The sequence below is a fragment of the Muscardinus avellanarius genome (genome assembly GCF_963383645.1).
Source record: "Muscardinus avellanarius genome assembly, chromosome: 4".
In the NCBI taxonomy this organism is placed as follows: Eukaryota; Metazoa; Chordata; class Mammalia; order Rodentia; family Gliridae; genus Muscardinus; species Muscardinus avellanarius.
This window is the reverse complement of record NC_137789.1, coordinates 90,395,227-90,409,544: the sequence shown is the minus strand read 5'-3', so window position 1 is coordinate 90,409,544 and position 14,318 is coordinate 90,395,227. Positions and strand designations below refer to the sequence as shown.

The following is a 14,318-nucleotide window of genomic DNA, read 5'->3' as shown; positions in this document are numbered from 1 at the left end:
TGACCCCGCTAGATGAATCAACAGAGATAAACTAGCCAGACGTTGTGGCACACTAATCCCAGCACTGCAACTCAGTGAGACCCTGTTTCCAAATAAAGAATAAAAAATAGGGCTGGGGGTGTAGCTCGGAGGTAGAATGCCCCTGGGTTCCATCCCCAGTACTAGGGGAAAAAGAAAATAGAGATAAACTTCATTAAAAAGACCATTTGTGGTATTATCCATTGACTACATATTAAGCTACATAATATACTATGAAAATCAGAACAGTGTTCCTGGCTTCATTGGTTTTAGAGTTCTAATGACTCTGAAAACAGCCTTGCTTAACCCAGAAAAAAGAGATTCATCGTTCTGATGGGTCACTGAAATGTTCTTTGTAAATTCGCTCTGAGAACACCCACTCCTTCACCAAATAAACAGCTTTACTACATTAAAATAAATAAGTGAGCCGGGCGTGGTGGTGCACGCTTGTAATCCCAGCATTTGGGAGGCTGAGACCTGGAGGATCGCGGTTCGCGGACAGCCTCTGCTACTTAGTGAGGCCCTCCGCAACTCAGTGAGACCCGGTTTCGAAATAAAGAATAAAAAATAGGGCAGGGGGTATAGCTTGGAGGTAGAATGCCTCTGGGTTCCATCCCCAGACCCGCAAAAATAAATAAATAAGTAAGTAAGTAAATAAGACAGAAAGAGTGAAAGAGAGGGAGGGAAGAAGAGAAAGATGTGGTGGCTCAGGTCTATGATTCTAGCACAGAGGGACAGACACAGTAGAATGGCAAGTTAAAGGCGGGCCTGCTCAATTAACTGACTCTTGTCTCAAAATAAAAATTTTTAAAAAGAGCCGGGCATGGTGGCACATACTTGTAATCCCAGTACTTGGGAGGCTGAGACAGGAGGATCGCACAGGTTCAAAGCCAGCCTCAGCTACTTAGTGAGGCTCTTAGCAACTTAGTGAGACCCTGTTTCCAAACAAAATATAAAATAGGTCTGGGAAAGTAGCCTGGAGGTAGAAGGCCTCTGGGTTTCAGACCTATTTCTTTTATTTATTTATTTATTCTTTATTTGGAAACAGGGTCTCCAAAGCCAGCACGGCTGGCTTTAAACCTGCACCATCCTCCTGTCTCCACCTCCCAAGCGCGGGGATTTCAATAACTGGTTTTTATATATAGTCATCTACTACATATCTATGTGTTTTAAAATCATAACATGGTGGGGGGTTTTTTTTGTTTTGTTTTGGGGTTTTTTTTTTGGTGGTACTGGGGTTCCTGGAAACCCTTCAAGCTCCGGGCTACACTCCCAGACCTATTTTTATACTTTTATTTATTTAGAAACAGGGTCTCTTAAGCCAGCGCGGCTGGCTTCGAATATGCGCGATCCTCCAGTCTCCGCTTCCCAAGCACGGGGATTACAAGCATGCACCACCACGCCCGGCAACATGGTGTTTTTTGATGACCATTTCTTCTTTTTTGGGGGGACAGGGTCTCACTATGCTGTTCAGGCTGGTCTCCAATTTACTTGGCTCGAACCATCCTTCTACCTCAGCCTCCTATGTAGCTGGGACTACAGGTATACATCACCACACGCAGCTAGCTATTACTTCTTTTATCTTGTTTTGACTTATAGTCATTTTGAAATAACTTTAATATTTTCATTAGATTTTGAGTGAATTTTTCCCAAAACACTGTTTTGTAAGTAAGAGTCTTCCTCAAGTTTTCACAGGCTGACTTTCCCCAGTAGTTCTGTGGTAACCCATTCCATTCACACAGAGCATGACCTCCAAGCCTGGTACGTCCGTGTCTTAGGTGATAGTGGAGAAATTACAGCTCCTGACTCTGAGCCTTCTGGCAGCTTGGCCGCTTCTGTGACTTTGCTTCAGGTCGACAGCTTTTTAAAGCAACAGTTAGGAACAGATGAGTTCAGCCTTCTTGCAACTAACCCAGCAAAGATAGTTTTATCCAAGGTATCTGGCTCCACTTCCCTATAGTTATTTCTATAGTCCCTGACTGAACCTGAAGTCTAACTGAATATTTCTTTTCTGTTAGTCGTGGAGATGCTTATTTTGTTGAGCATATCTATATATTTTCCCTTTTGGGGAGAAAGAGGAAATCGGAGATTGAACCCAGGGGTGAGCTATACCTCCAGTATTTTCTTTTTCTTTCCTAATGGAGACTATATCTAGGGGCATTCTACCTCTGAGATATACTCCCAGCCTTTTTTACTTTTATTCTTATTTTTTTGAAACAGGGTCGCACTAAGTTGCTAAGGCTGGCCTAGAACCTGCCATCCTCCTGTCTTAACCTCCCAAGGACTTGGATCACGGGTATACTATACCACATCGGCTTTTTTTTCCTCTTTAAATTTGTTATTGTTGCATTTAGAGCAGAGTAGGTATCCAAGCAGGATAAACAATACCATAACAATAATAGCTAACATTTATCACCTAATATGGGCCAGTTTTATATTTTCTTTTTTTGTGTGTGTGGTACTAGGGATGGAAACCAAGAGCTTTCTACCTCCGGGCTACACTCCCAAACCTATTTTATACTTTATTTGGAAACAGGGTCTCACTAAGTTGCTGAGAGCCTCACTAAGTAGCTGAGGCTGGCTTCGAACCTGTGTCTCAGCCTCTCCAGTACTGGGAGTACAAATGGGTGCCACCACGCCCGGCTATATTTATTTTCTTATTAAATCCCTCTCAACAATCTTATGCGATAGACACTCTTACCATCTCTATAAGTGAGAAAACAGGCATGAGACAAGTAGGTAACTTCCAAAGATCGCCAGCTAAGAAGAACCAAGAGTCAAACCAGTCTGACTCTAAAGACTATGCTCTTAACCCCTGGCTTCCATCCTAACTAGAAAGATCTTTACAATTTTGATTCATTCTCATCCATATTCTCCACCCCCCCTTTAACTGTGAACACTCTGCACATGGCTAGGATTTTAATTGACAGAAAAAAAAAATAGAACTTCCAGGTTGAAAAAAGCATTTCAGCCTCATGTTTTATTTACTGTTTTCATTCTAGGCATATAACTATCAGACTATCAGAACCATAGTCTTCAATGCCCATCTTTTTCCTAGAGTCCTTCCCACTTTCCCTGAGCTTTAAGCACTTCAACACCTGTTCCTGGGAACCCAAGATGGTCCATAAAGGCTTTCTTTTGACTATCTCCATCACCCTCACTCTGCCCTATGATATAATGTACTAAAAAAGGACCATATTAAGGCATTCTTACAAAGTGCTTCAAGAGTCTTTCGTTTTCCATTACTTCATAGCTGTGAAGCCTTAATATTCTTCTTCTTTTTCTTTTTTTTTTTTTTTTTTTTTTGTGGTACTGAGAAAGAAGCATTCTACCTCTGGGCCACACCTTCAGTCTACTTTTTTTTTTTTTGAAACAGGATCTCACTAAATTGAAGAGGACTTCACTAAGTTGTTGAGGCTAACCATAAACTTGCAATCTTCTTGTCTCAGCCTCCCAGGTACTGGTACTAGAAGCACTTGTTACCACACCCAGCTCAAAGCCTTTTGGGTTTTGTTGTTGTTGTTCATTTTTTGTTTTATAGGTTTCTTTTTTTTTTTTTTTGGTATTAGGGATTGAACCCAAAGGCATTCTAATTCCACACTACACTCCCATCCCAATTTTATTTTTTATTTGGAAACAGGGTGTCGCTATGTTGCTGAGAGCCTTGCTAAATTGCCACAGATGGCTTTGAACCTGCAATCCTCCTGTCTCAAGTACCAAGATTACAAGTATGGCCACCACACTCAGCTAAAGCCTTAATCTTATTTTATTTTTTATTTTTGGTGGTACTGGGGTTCCTGGAAACCCTTCTACCTCTGGGTTACACTCCCAGACCTATTTTATATTTTTATTTAGAAACAGGGTCTCCTAAGCCAGTGAGGCTGGCTTCGAAACTGCAGGATCCTCCTGTCTCCGCCTCCCAAGCGCGGGGATTACAAGTGTGTGCCACCACGCCCAGCTAAAGCCTTAATCTTAAAGGATAAAATGTGGGAATGTAAGAGAACAGCATGCAATATCATCCCAAAATAGCCAAACTCAATTTTAGGCAACATTAATAAAATTATAAGGTTTAGAAAAATAAACCTAGAAAGATTATCAGTCCTATGTCATGATTCAAACATTGGTTAACTAGCTAAGGACCTGGCACTGCACAACACATTAGAGATGAACGAGCATACCTCTCTTCCCTACTTTACATATATTTTCCTCACTTAGTCATCACTGCAGACCACTCTAGGAACAGTGTACTCAAGTTTTTTTTGTGTGTGTGTGTGGGTCTGGGGATGGAACATAGAGGTATTTGACCTCCAAGCTACACCGACTGTCCTATTTTTTATTTTTAAACAGGGTCTAAGTTGTGGAGGGCCTCACTAATAGCTGAGGCTGTCCGCGAGCCACGATCCTCCAGTCTCATCCTCCCAAATGCTGGGATTACAAGCATGCGCCACCACACCTGGCTCAGTGTACTCAATTCATAAAAATTAATCTTCGAGAGAGCTTTCTGAAAGAGAAAAAAAAATGTGTTTTAGATGGGATTACTTAAACTATTGCTAGGTCACCTAATATATTTACAGACTGTTCTAAATTTGCTACACAATTTTAAAACACAGGGTCAGCCAGACATGGTGGTGCATGCTTGTAATCCCAGTACTTGAAAGGCTGAGACAGAATTACCGGTTTGTGGTCAGCCTCAGACACTTCTGAGGCTCTGAAACTTAGTGAGACCCTATTTCAAAACAAAGAATAAAGCTGGGCATGGTGGTGCACACCTGTAATCCTAGCATTTGGGAGGCTAAGTAAGACACAAGGATCATGGTTCACAGGCAGCCTCAGTTACTTAGTGAGGCCCTTTGCAACTCATTATGACCCTGTTTCAAAATAAAGGATAAAAAATCAGACTGGGGGTGTCACTTGGAGGTAGAATGCCATGAGTTCTATCCCTAGTACTGTAAAAAATAAAATAATAAATAAAATTTAAAAATAAAGAATAAAAAATGGGGTTGGTGGTAAAGCTCAGAGGTAAAATGCCCGAGTTCAATAGTTTGTGCTTGCTTGCTCGCGCGCACGTTCTCCCCCTCCCTCCCTTCCTCCCCCCCCCCCACAAAGACAGGGTCCATAGTGAGTTAGGGGATGGAGTAAAGGAATAAAAGGGATATATGGAAGTAAGACACTTAGAAAGTAGTATTTTGGCCAGGCATGGTAGCGCACACACTCCTATAATCCCAGTACTTGGGAGGCTGAGATTAGAGAATCACAGGTTCAAGGACAGCCTTAGCAAGCAGTGAGATTCTCATCAACCTAGTAAGACACTGTTCCAAAATAAAAAGGGCTGGGGTGTGTCATTTGTAAGTAGAATGTCTCTGAGTTCAATCCCCTGTACCAAAAAAAAAAAAAAAGAAAAAAAAGAAAAAGAAAAAAAGAACTGAAAGAAAGTTAATATTTTGACTTTTTTTTTGGTGGTATTGGGGTTGGAACCGAGGCTTTCTACCTCCAGGCTATACTCCCAGATTTTTTTTTTTTTTCCTATTTTATTTGTAAACAGGGTCTCACTAAGTTGCTAGAGCCTCACTAAGTAGCTGAGGCTGGCTTCAAACCTGTGCTATCCTCCTGTCTCAGCCTCCCAAGCGTGGGGATTACAAGCCTGTGCCACCACGCCCGGCGAAAGTTATTATTTTGAAAAAGCTCAATATTTGCTGATTGGAAAATTGAAGTCAGTTTCCTTTTATTATTATTAAAAGATATGACCCTTGAAAAATCGTTTTCTTTTTTTAATGGCACTGGGAATTGAACCCAGGAGTATTCTATGGACGAGCTATAGCCCCTGCCTGTTTTTTGTTTTCAAACAGGGTCTTGCTAAATTGCCAAGGGTCTATGTTGCTGAGGCGACCTTGAATCTGCAATCCTCCTTTCAAGGATATCAGCCTTCCAAGTACTGAGATTACAGGCATGCACCATGCCTGGCTCCTTGAATAACCTGTAATTGCTAATGTCAGAGGGAATTATGATATGAGCTCTTAGGATTCAGTCCTTTCTAGGATTCAACATCAACTTCAGAGCTTACAAATATTTGTTATGCTGAATAACTAAAGCTGTGCCTAAATAAAGCATGCTGGGCACAATGGCACACACAGGCAATCTCAGGTACAAGAGAGGATTACAAATTCAAAGCCAGCCTTGGCAACTTAGTGAGACCTTGTCTCAAAATAAGAAAATAAAAAGGGCTGGGAATGTAGGTCACTGGTAGAATACCACTGGGTTCATTTTGTCACTTCAACAACTTGAAACTGGAGGTGGAGAGACTGGTTATGAAGGCAATATAAAATCTAAACAAAGCCAGGCATGGTGGTACATTCCTGTAATCCTAGTACTTAGGAGGCTGAGACAGGAAGATAACAGTCAAGGCCAGCCTCAGCAACTTAGTGAGACCCTGTTTCAAAATAAATAAAAAATAAGGCTGGGAGTATAGCTTAGAGATAGAATGTCCCAGTACCAAAAAATAAATAAATAAATAAATAAGATGAAATCTAAACTGGGGAGAAAGGGAGATTAGCGATGCCATTAACAGATGTATAAATCAAGGGAAAAGGTGCAAATTTAGAATAGATGATTTTAGCTGGTTACAGGACTTTGAAAGTCATCACGTCATTCAGAAGGAGATATTCAGTAGACAGTAAAAATTAGGTTCTGAGAGCTAAGAGATAAAGATCACTCATCGAAGTGTCCAACACAAAACCTGGATTCCCTGCATCTTCTGCTCCAGTCAAACCAAACCATCTCTAGTCCTCCAATGGGGATAGCTCTCTACCAGTTCTGCCTATAAACAATCTTTCCGATAAGAGCCAATACCCAGCTGGGCATCATGCATTCCTGTAATCCCAGTACATGAGAGGCTGAGAGAGGAGGATCACAGGTTCAAGACTATCCTCAGCAACTTAACAAGGCTCTCAGCAACCTTGTAAGACTTTGTTTCCAAATAAATAACAAATAAATAAAGGGTTGGGGATGTAGCTCAGAGCTAGAACACCCCAGGATTTAAAAAAAAAAAAAAAGATACCCTGCTGAGCATGGTGGCACAAGCCTATAATTTCAGTACTTGGGAGGCTGAGATAGGAGGATAGCAGGTTTGATAGCAGCCTCAGCATGTTGGCAAAGCTCTCAGCTTTAATAAAAAAATTAAAAAGTGCTGAGAGTGTAGCTCAGAGGTAGAATGTGCCTGGATTCTATCCCTAGTACCAAAAAATAAAAAAGCAAATATTTCACACCCTACTTCCCTACTTCTAGTCATCTTTTATAATACTTAGGTATAATTTTTCCAAAACCTGCTTAGTGCCCACTAGGAGAATGACACATGGTCTTACCTTCCCCTCTCTATATATAAACTCAGTTTTTAGCACTATGCCTAAAATAGCATGTACTTGAAAGGCAGACTAAAAGAACAGATTTGGCATGTGCTCAGCAAGCCTTTGAAGGTACTGTATAGAGGTGACTACTCAAGAAATGAACTTGAATAAGATTTCCAATGGAGAAAAGTAATTAGGCCTAAATACAGGTACTCATGAAACATCATCTATGTACTAGTACCCAAAAAGGTTTTATTTTTTATTTATTTTTTATATTTATTTATTTATTTATTTATTTGCAGTACTGGGGATGGAACCCAGGGGCATTCTACCTCCGAACTATACCCCCAGCCCTATTTTCCTGTTTTATTCTTTTATTTTAAAACAGGGTCTCAGTTGCAAAGGGACTCACTAAGTAGTAGCTGAGGCTGTCCACAAACCACGATCCTTCTGTCCCAGCCTCCCGAATGCTGGGATTACAAGTGTGAGCCACCACACCAGTTCTAAAAAGGTTTCTGGACTTTCTTCAGCCCTAAACACCTCAAGGACTATTACTCCTACCTTATAGACTTTTGGGAGGATTTAATGAGATAGTACATATAAAACACCTCATAAAAACTGGGCATGGTGGCACTTGCCTAACACCTGTAATTGGAAGCCTGAGAAAAGAAGGGTCACAAATTAGTCAGGTGTGATGACGCATGCTTATAATCCCATCATTTGGGAGGTTGAGACAGGAGGATCGTAGTTCAAGGACAGCCTCAGCTACTTGGTGAGGCCCTTTGCAACTCAGTGAGACCCTGTTTCAGAGTAAAGAATAAAAAATGGGGCTGGGGGTGTAGCTCAGAGGTGGACTGCCCCTGGGTTCCATCTCCAGTACCACAAAAAAAAAAAAAAAAAAAAAAAGGGATCACAAGTTTGAGGTCTGTCTCAGCAACTTAAGTGAGACCCTTAGCTACTTGGTAAGACCCTGTTTCAAAATAAAATAGGGCTGGGGATGTGGCTTGGAGGTAGAATGGCCCTGGGTTCAATTCCCAGTACCAAAAAAAAAAAAAAAACCTAGTATAAATATCTGGCACTGAATTACTATTCCCTTCTCTTCCACAATCCTACCTGAAAACATGTCAAAGCCTGTTTCTTTTTATGCAACCTTACCAACTACTATACCATGAAAAGCAACCCAGCCTAGAAAAGTAACATGTATTTGAGAAAGGAAGACTATTACTGTCTGATACTCTCCTTGGAGTAGTTTCTCAACCTCAACACTATTAACTTTGGCCAGACTGTTCTGTTTTAGGGAGATGTCCTATGCACTGTACAATGTTTAGTAGCATCCTAAAATCTACCCAGTAGTAGGCATTCTTCACCAAAAATGTCTCCAGATTTTGCCAAATGACCCTTTGTGGACAATATTTTCTCCCTGGCTGAGAGGTATTACCCTGGAGCTACCTGAAATTCTCAGACTCTGAATTTTTCTCCCTGATTTCCATACATAGGTCTCATTAATTTACTTGTTGCCAGCAGGGCACAGTGGCACAAATCTTTAATCCCAGCTATTCAGAAGGCTGAGGTAGGATGATGGCAAATTAGAGGCCAGCCTGGACAATATAGTAAGACTCTAGAGTAAAATTAAAAAGTGCTGAGGACGCTCAATATGGTGGTATGCACCTGTAATTCCAGTAAGCAGGAGACTGAGACAGGAGGATCACAGGTTGTGGCCAGCCTCTGCAACTTAGAGAGACCCTGTTTCAAAACAAAAAATAAAATAGGGCCAGGTGTTGTGGCGCACACTTGTAATCCCAGCATTTGGGAGGTTGAGACAGGAGGAACTCAGTTCAAGGACAGCCTCAACTACTTAGTGAGGCCCTTTGCAACTCAGTGAGACCCTGCTTCAAAATAAAGGATAAAAAATAGGGTTGGGAGTATAGCTCAGAAGTAGAATGCCCCTGGGCTCCATCCCCAGACCGGGGAAAAAATTAAAAAATAATATAATAAAATAGGCCTAGGAATGAAGCTCAGAATTAGAATGCCCCTAGGTTCAATTCTAAAATCACCAAAAAAGGGGATGGGGGAACAGAAAATATACCTGTGCAGTAGTGTGTGCAAGAAGCCCTAGGTTCGTGCCCCAGTACTGCAAAAGCAATTATTTCCCCACTAATTCTACACACTAAATTATGCTTAGAATTTATAAGCTATTCTTTTTTTATTTTTTTTATTTTTGTAGTATTGGGGATTGAACCCAGGATCATTCTACCTCTGAGCTACACCCCCAGCCCTATTTTATTCCCTTTTTTTTTTTCTTTTATGGTACTAGAGGTGGAACCCAGAGGCTTTTCACTTTTCTAACTATGGGCTATACTCCCAGATCTATTTTTTAATACTTTATTTGGAAACAGGGTCTCACTAAGTTGCTTAGAGCCTAAGTAGCTGAGGCTGGCTTCAAACCTGTGTGATCCTCCTGTCTCAGCCTCCCAAGTACTGGGATTACAAGCATGTGACACCACACCCAGCTTTTTTAACAGTTAACCTTAACTGTCAAGCAAGTTGTCATATGTTAACTCAGTCTAACTAAATGTGCTATCATACCGCAACCCTAAAAGCCAAAAGAGTATACTAAAAGAATAGCCAGGCCAGGCAAGGTGGCTCACACTTGCAATGCCAGTACTTGGGAGGCTGAGACAGGATGATCACAGGTTCTTGGCCAGTCTCAGCCATTTATGAGGCCCTCTGCAACTTAGTGAGACCTTGTTTCAAAATAAAGAATAAAATTGGTCTGCAGGTGTAGCTCAGAGATAGAATGCCCCCAAGTTCCACCCCCAGAAAAAACAAATGAACAGCCAATCTCAAATTAAAGAGATTTATTTCAGTACTCAAAATGTCCAATCCTTTAACTTCATCTCTATGGAAGGCACTAGGTTAGTATAAAGTCAGGTATAGTAGTGCACACCTGTAATCCCGGCCGAGACAAGAGGATCACTGGTTCCAGACCAGCCTCAGGGAGACTATCAGTAGCCTAATAAGATCCTGTTTCAAAATAAAAAATAAAAAGGGCTGCAGGTATAGCTCAGAGGTAGAATGTCCCTGGTTTCCATACCCACTACCCCCCCCAAAATACACACACACACACACACACACACACACACACACTATAAAATAAATTTGTTACTTAAGGAATTTTACAAGGAATAGAGACTAATGACACATTTGTTTCTGTTTTCTTATTGGTATAAATGGAGATAATTATAGTATCTACCTTAAAGGGCTATTATGGAATTGTGTAAAATGAGCTGGGCGTAGTGGCACACACTTGTATCCCAGCATTTGGGAAGCTGAGACAGGAAGATCGTGGCTCTCAGACAGTCTCTGCTACTAAGTGAGGCCCTCTGCAACTCAGTGAGGCTCTGTTTCAAAATAAAGAATAAGAAAAAAAAAAATAGGGCTAGGGGTGTAGCTCAGAGGTAGAATGGCCCTGGGTTCCATGCCTAGTACTAAAAAATAAATAAATAAGTGTAAAATACGGAGGCAGTAAATTGCATATATACTTATATATATTTAAGTATTAAACATTATTATTTATCATTATTATTTTTTTGGTTTGGTACTGGGGGTGGAACCCAGGGGCTTTTCTACCTCCAAGCTATACTCCCAAACCTATTTTATACTTTATTTGGAAACAGGGTCTGTCTCATTAAGTTGCAGAGAGCCTCACTAAGTAGCTGGGACTGGCTTTGAACTGGTGCAGTCCTCCTGTCTCAGCCTCCTAAGTGCTGGAATTACAAGCTTTATCATTATAAATGCAAAAGCAAATAGAATATCTTGGGTAGTTATGTAAAAGGTAGCAGAGTAGAGTCAAATAACCTTATACTTAGATACTCTGAGTTCCTTAAGTGTTTCATTTGGGCTTCAATATCCTCATCTGAAAAACAGGGTGTCTATACATCACAGCACTGTCCAACAAAATAATAAATAGTAAAGCACTGTGGAAATGGATCATTATTATAAAGTATTGTTCTTATTTAAACAAAAAAAAAATTTTTTTTTGGTGGGTCTGGAGATGGAACCCAGGGGCATTTGACCTCCGAGCTACACACCCTCAGCCCTATTTTTTATTCTTTATTTTGAAACAGGGTCTCACTAAGTTGCAGAGGGCCTCACTAAGTAGCTGAGGCTGTTCGCAAACCGCGATCCTCAGGCGTGAACCACTACACCAGCCTAAAACAAAATTTAAGGACTGCATGTTTAGTGTGATAGTGGAGGGGAAACGACATCTATCTTCCAATTTAGTGAAAACGTGGTGAAGGAGGTACTTTTTTTTTTTTTTTTTGCGGTAGCGGGGATGGAACCCAGGGGCATTATACCTCCAAGTTACACCCCCAGCCCTGTTTTTCAGTCTTTTGTTTATTTATTTATTTATTTATTTTAAAGCAGGGTCTCACTGAGTTGCAAAGGGCCTCACTAAGTAGTAGCTGAGGCTATCGGTGGACCTCATCCTTCTGTCTCAGCCTCCCAAATGCTGGGACTGCAAGAGTAGAAGTCTCTTTTAAAGAAATAGAGTCCAGTAGGGAAAGCACCTGCCTTGAACTCAGTTAGAACGTCCTTGCTGTATTCTGCATACAGTTTGAAAACTTAAAATAGAAATAGAACATCCTAACTTTTTTTTTTAAGTTTTATGTTCTTGGTGTAAGGTAGACACACTTCGCTTCTGAGGGTAGTAGATAGTATTAAATCACTGTCAGGGATTTGGTTATTCTCCATTCAAAACACCACTATGCCCCTAAGTGACCTTTTCTTTTCAATTCTCAATAATTCATTCTTTCAGAGGTGGAGAGTGAGTGATGTTGGAATAGGTTTGGTCTTGTATAATCAGTAGTGTCCCCACAGATTTAAATCAGTTTGACATATCTATTTTTAGATAGAAAAATCACTACTCTGCAATGAACATTTCAAAATCATCAAAGATTTGCAAGCTGCGTTTTATACTTATTAAGAAGAAATGTGCCTGGCACGGTGGCGCACACTTGTAATCCCCGCGCTTGGGAGGCAGAGACAAGAGGATAGTGCATGTTCGAAGCCAGCCGCGCTGGGAATGTAGCCCGGAGGTTAGAAGGGCTTCCAGGAACCCCAGTACCACCAAAAAAAAAAAAAAAAAAAAAAAAAAAGAAGAGGAAGAAGAAAGAAAGAAGACGTGTTTTAACAAAGGACTTTTTATAAGTAAAAGTTGTAACATCAATCACATGGGAGACAGGTGTTACAGGCAGAACTGCCTCCGCTGCTGCCAAAATGTGAAAAGAAAAAAGTCAACTCTTTTTATCCATTAATCCAGATACTGTCCCCGTACGGCCTAGGACGACGAATCTGGGTCCCCGAAATAGGGTCTTCAAAGTTGCCAACTTTTTGAGTGTGTGGAAGAAAAGGGCAAAGTACCCTTCTGCGGCACTTTCCGGAAAATCCCCAAGAATTCTATCTTTGCCCCAGAGAAGGCACTGGCCTCCTCCACGCTATCGCCCAAATAAGGGGCAGTGGCAGCTGAAGACAGGTCCTCTGGGGTCGCGCTGCCCAGCCCAGGCGGCCTCGCATGTGGCGGCCGGAGCCGGCTCGGCCCCCCGGCCGGCAGGTCTGATTGGTCAAGGGCTGCAGAGCCGCACCTGGGGTGGAGGCGACTGGGCCAAACTGAAAGGGCGCCAAGGGAGAGGTCGCGGCCACGCGGGCAACAACCCGAGCAGCAGGTCCCGCGTGCAGCCCTAGGCAGCCGGCGGGACACCACCCAGAGTCGAACCTACGCACCCCACGTGGGCTCCAGCTTGCTGCGGGCGCCGTCACCCTCCTCCCCACCCCCGGCAGCGCTCACCTCAGCGCTGGTGGCGCCTCCACCTTCAGCTTTTTGGGCTTCGGCTCTTCCTCCGCTGCTGCCATTTTCGCACTCCCACCCTACTTCGGCTGACCGCGCGCCCGTCCCTCTCGGCTCTCTGCCCCGCCAATTCTACGTCACCGCCTCCTCTTTAATGAGCCACGCCCCTCCGCCACCGCCCATTCCGTGACTCTGGTCCAGGACCATTGGTTCTGCCGCTCGAAGCCCTCGCTAATGCCCCGCCCCCTGGTGACCCTGTTTAACCTATGGTAAGGGACCCCAGACTGACTTAGGCTGCGGAAGAGCGCCTGCGTCCAGAGCGTGCGAAACGCCTCATTCTTCTGGATCCCGGGTGATCTAGAGGATCTAGATCTTCGACCTCGAAGGTCGTGTTTTTTCTTATTTAGCGTCTTTCCGCTTTTTAAATTTAATACTGTAGACCGAATTGGCGTATTTGAAGCTGTTAATCAGGCAATCTATTGGGCACTCCGAGTGCGGGGTCCTCGCGGCCTTCTCTGCAGCCTCAGCTTCGGTCCGGAGAGGACCCCGCGCGGAATCACTGACTTACCCAGGTGTCAGGGTGAGTGAGGGGCTGGCGATCTGCAGCCTGCGGACAGCTCAAAAACTGGGGCGTCTGCGGAACAGCGGAGCTCGGTACTCTAGCCCCGGCTCCGGGAACGTGGCTGGTGCTGTGGTCGGGACCGCGCCTGCCCCTACGCCCGGCCTTCCGGGCTTCTCTGCCCGCTGGGCCCGAAAGGAGCGGTGCACCTGCCACCCAGTGCTCTCAAGCCCCGTAAAAGGTTAGGCCCACTCGGGTCCCTCTCCGTTCTCCGATGCAGATAGAAAATCTTGTCACTCACTGAGTTAGAATACCGAAGACTTAAATCTCAGCTGACCGGGCTTCCGCATTGGAAGACAAATCCCTAATGGACCCGTATAGACGTTCTGTTAAGTCAAAAGGATGAGCCTGGGGTGGGAAATACGGTGAAGAGGATGTTGTAGTTCTTTAGAAGTGACAGGGATCTATACTGAGGGGGTGGGAATAAGCATGGAAAAGTGATGAGTGACGTGCCTGGTTAGACTTTGTTTCAAGTTGGAGCTACCAGCCTAAG

General features: G+C 43.0%; 1 protein-coding gene across 3 annotated transcripts in view; it reads right to left on the bottom strand.

The window, feature by feature from the left end:
• The window catches only part of ADK (adenosine kinase), a gene marked incomplete at both ends in the record, with an annotated part of 558,240 nt that extends 544,960 nt beyond the window's left edge, over positions 1–13,280 (bottom strand). For 2 of the 3 annotated variants that reach the window (XM_080694396.1, XM_080694397.1), the window contains one exon: positions 13,207–13,271. In XM_080694396.1, the coding sequence (XP_080550522.1) occupies positions 13,207–13,271 (65 nt within the window). Of the gene's footprint in view, positions 1–13,206 lie in introns of all 3 variants that reach the window. The other variant, XM_080694398.1, reaches the window with a different exon arrangement.
• Between the last annotated feature and the right edge of the window lie 1,038 nt (positions 13,281–14,318).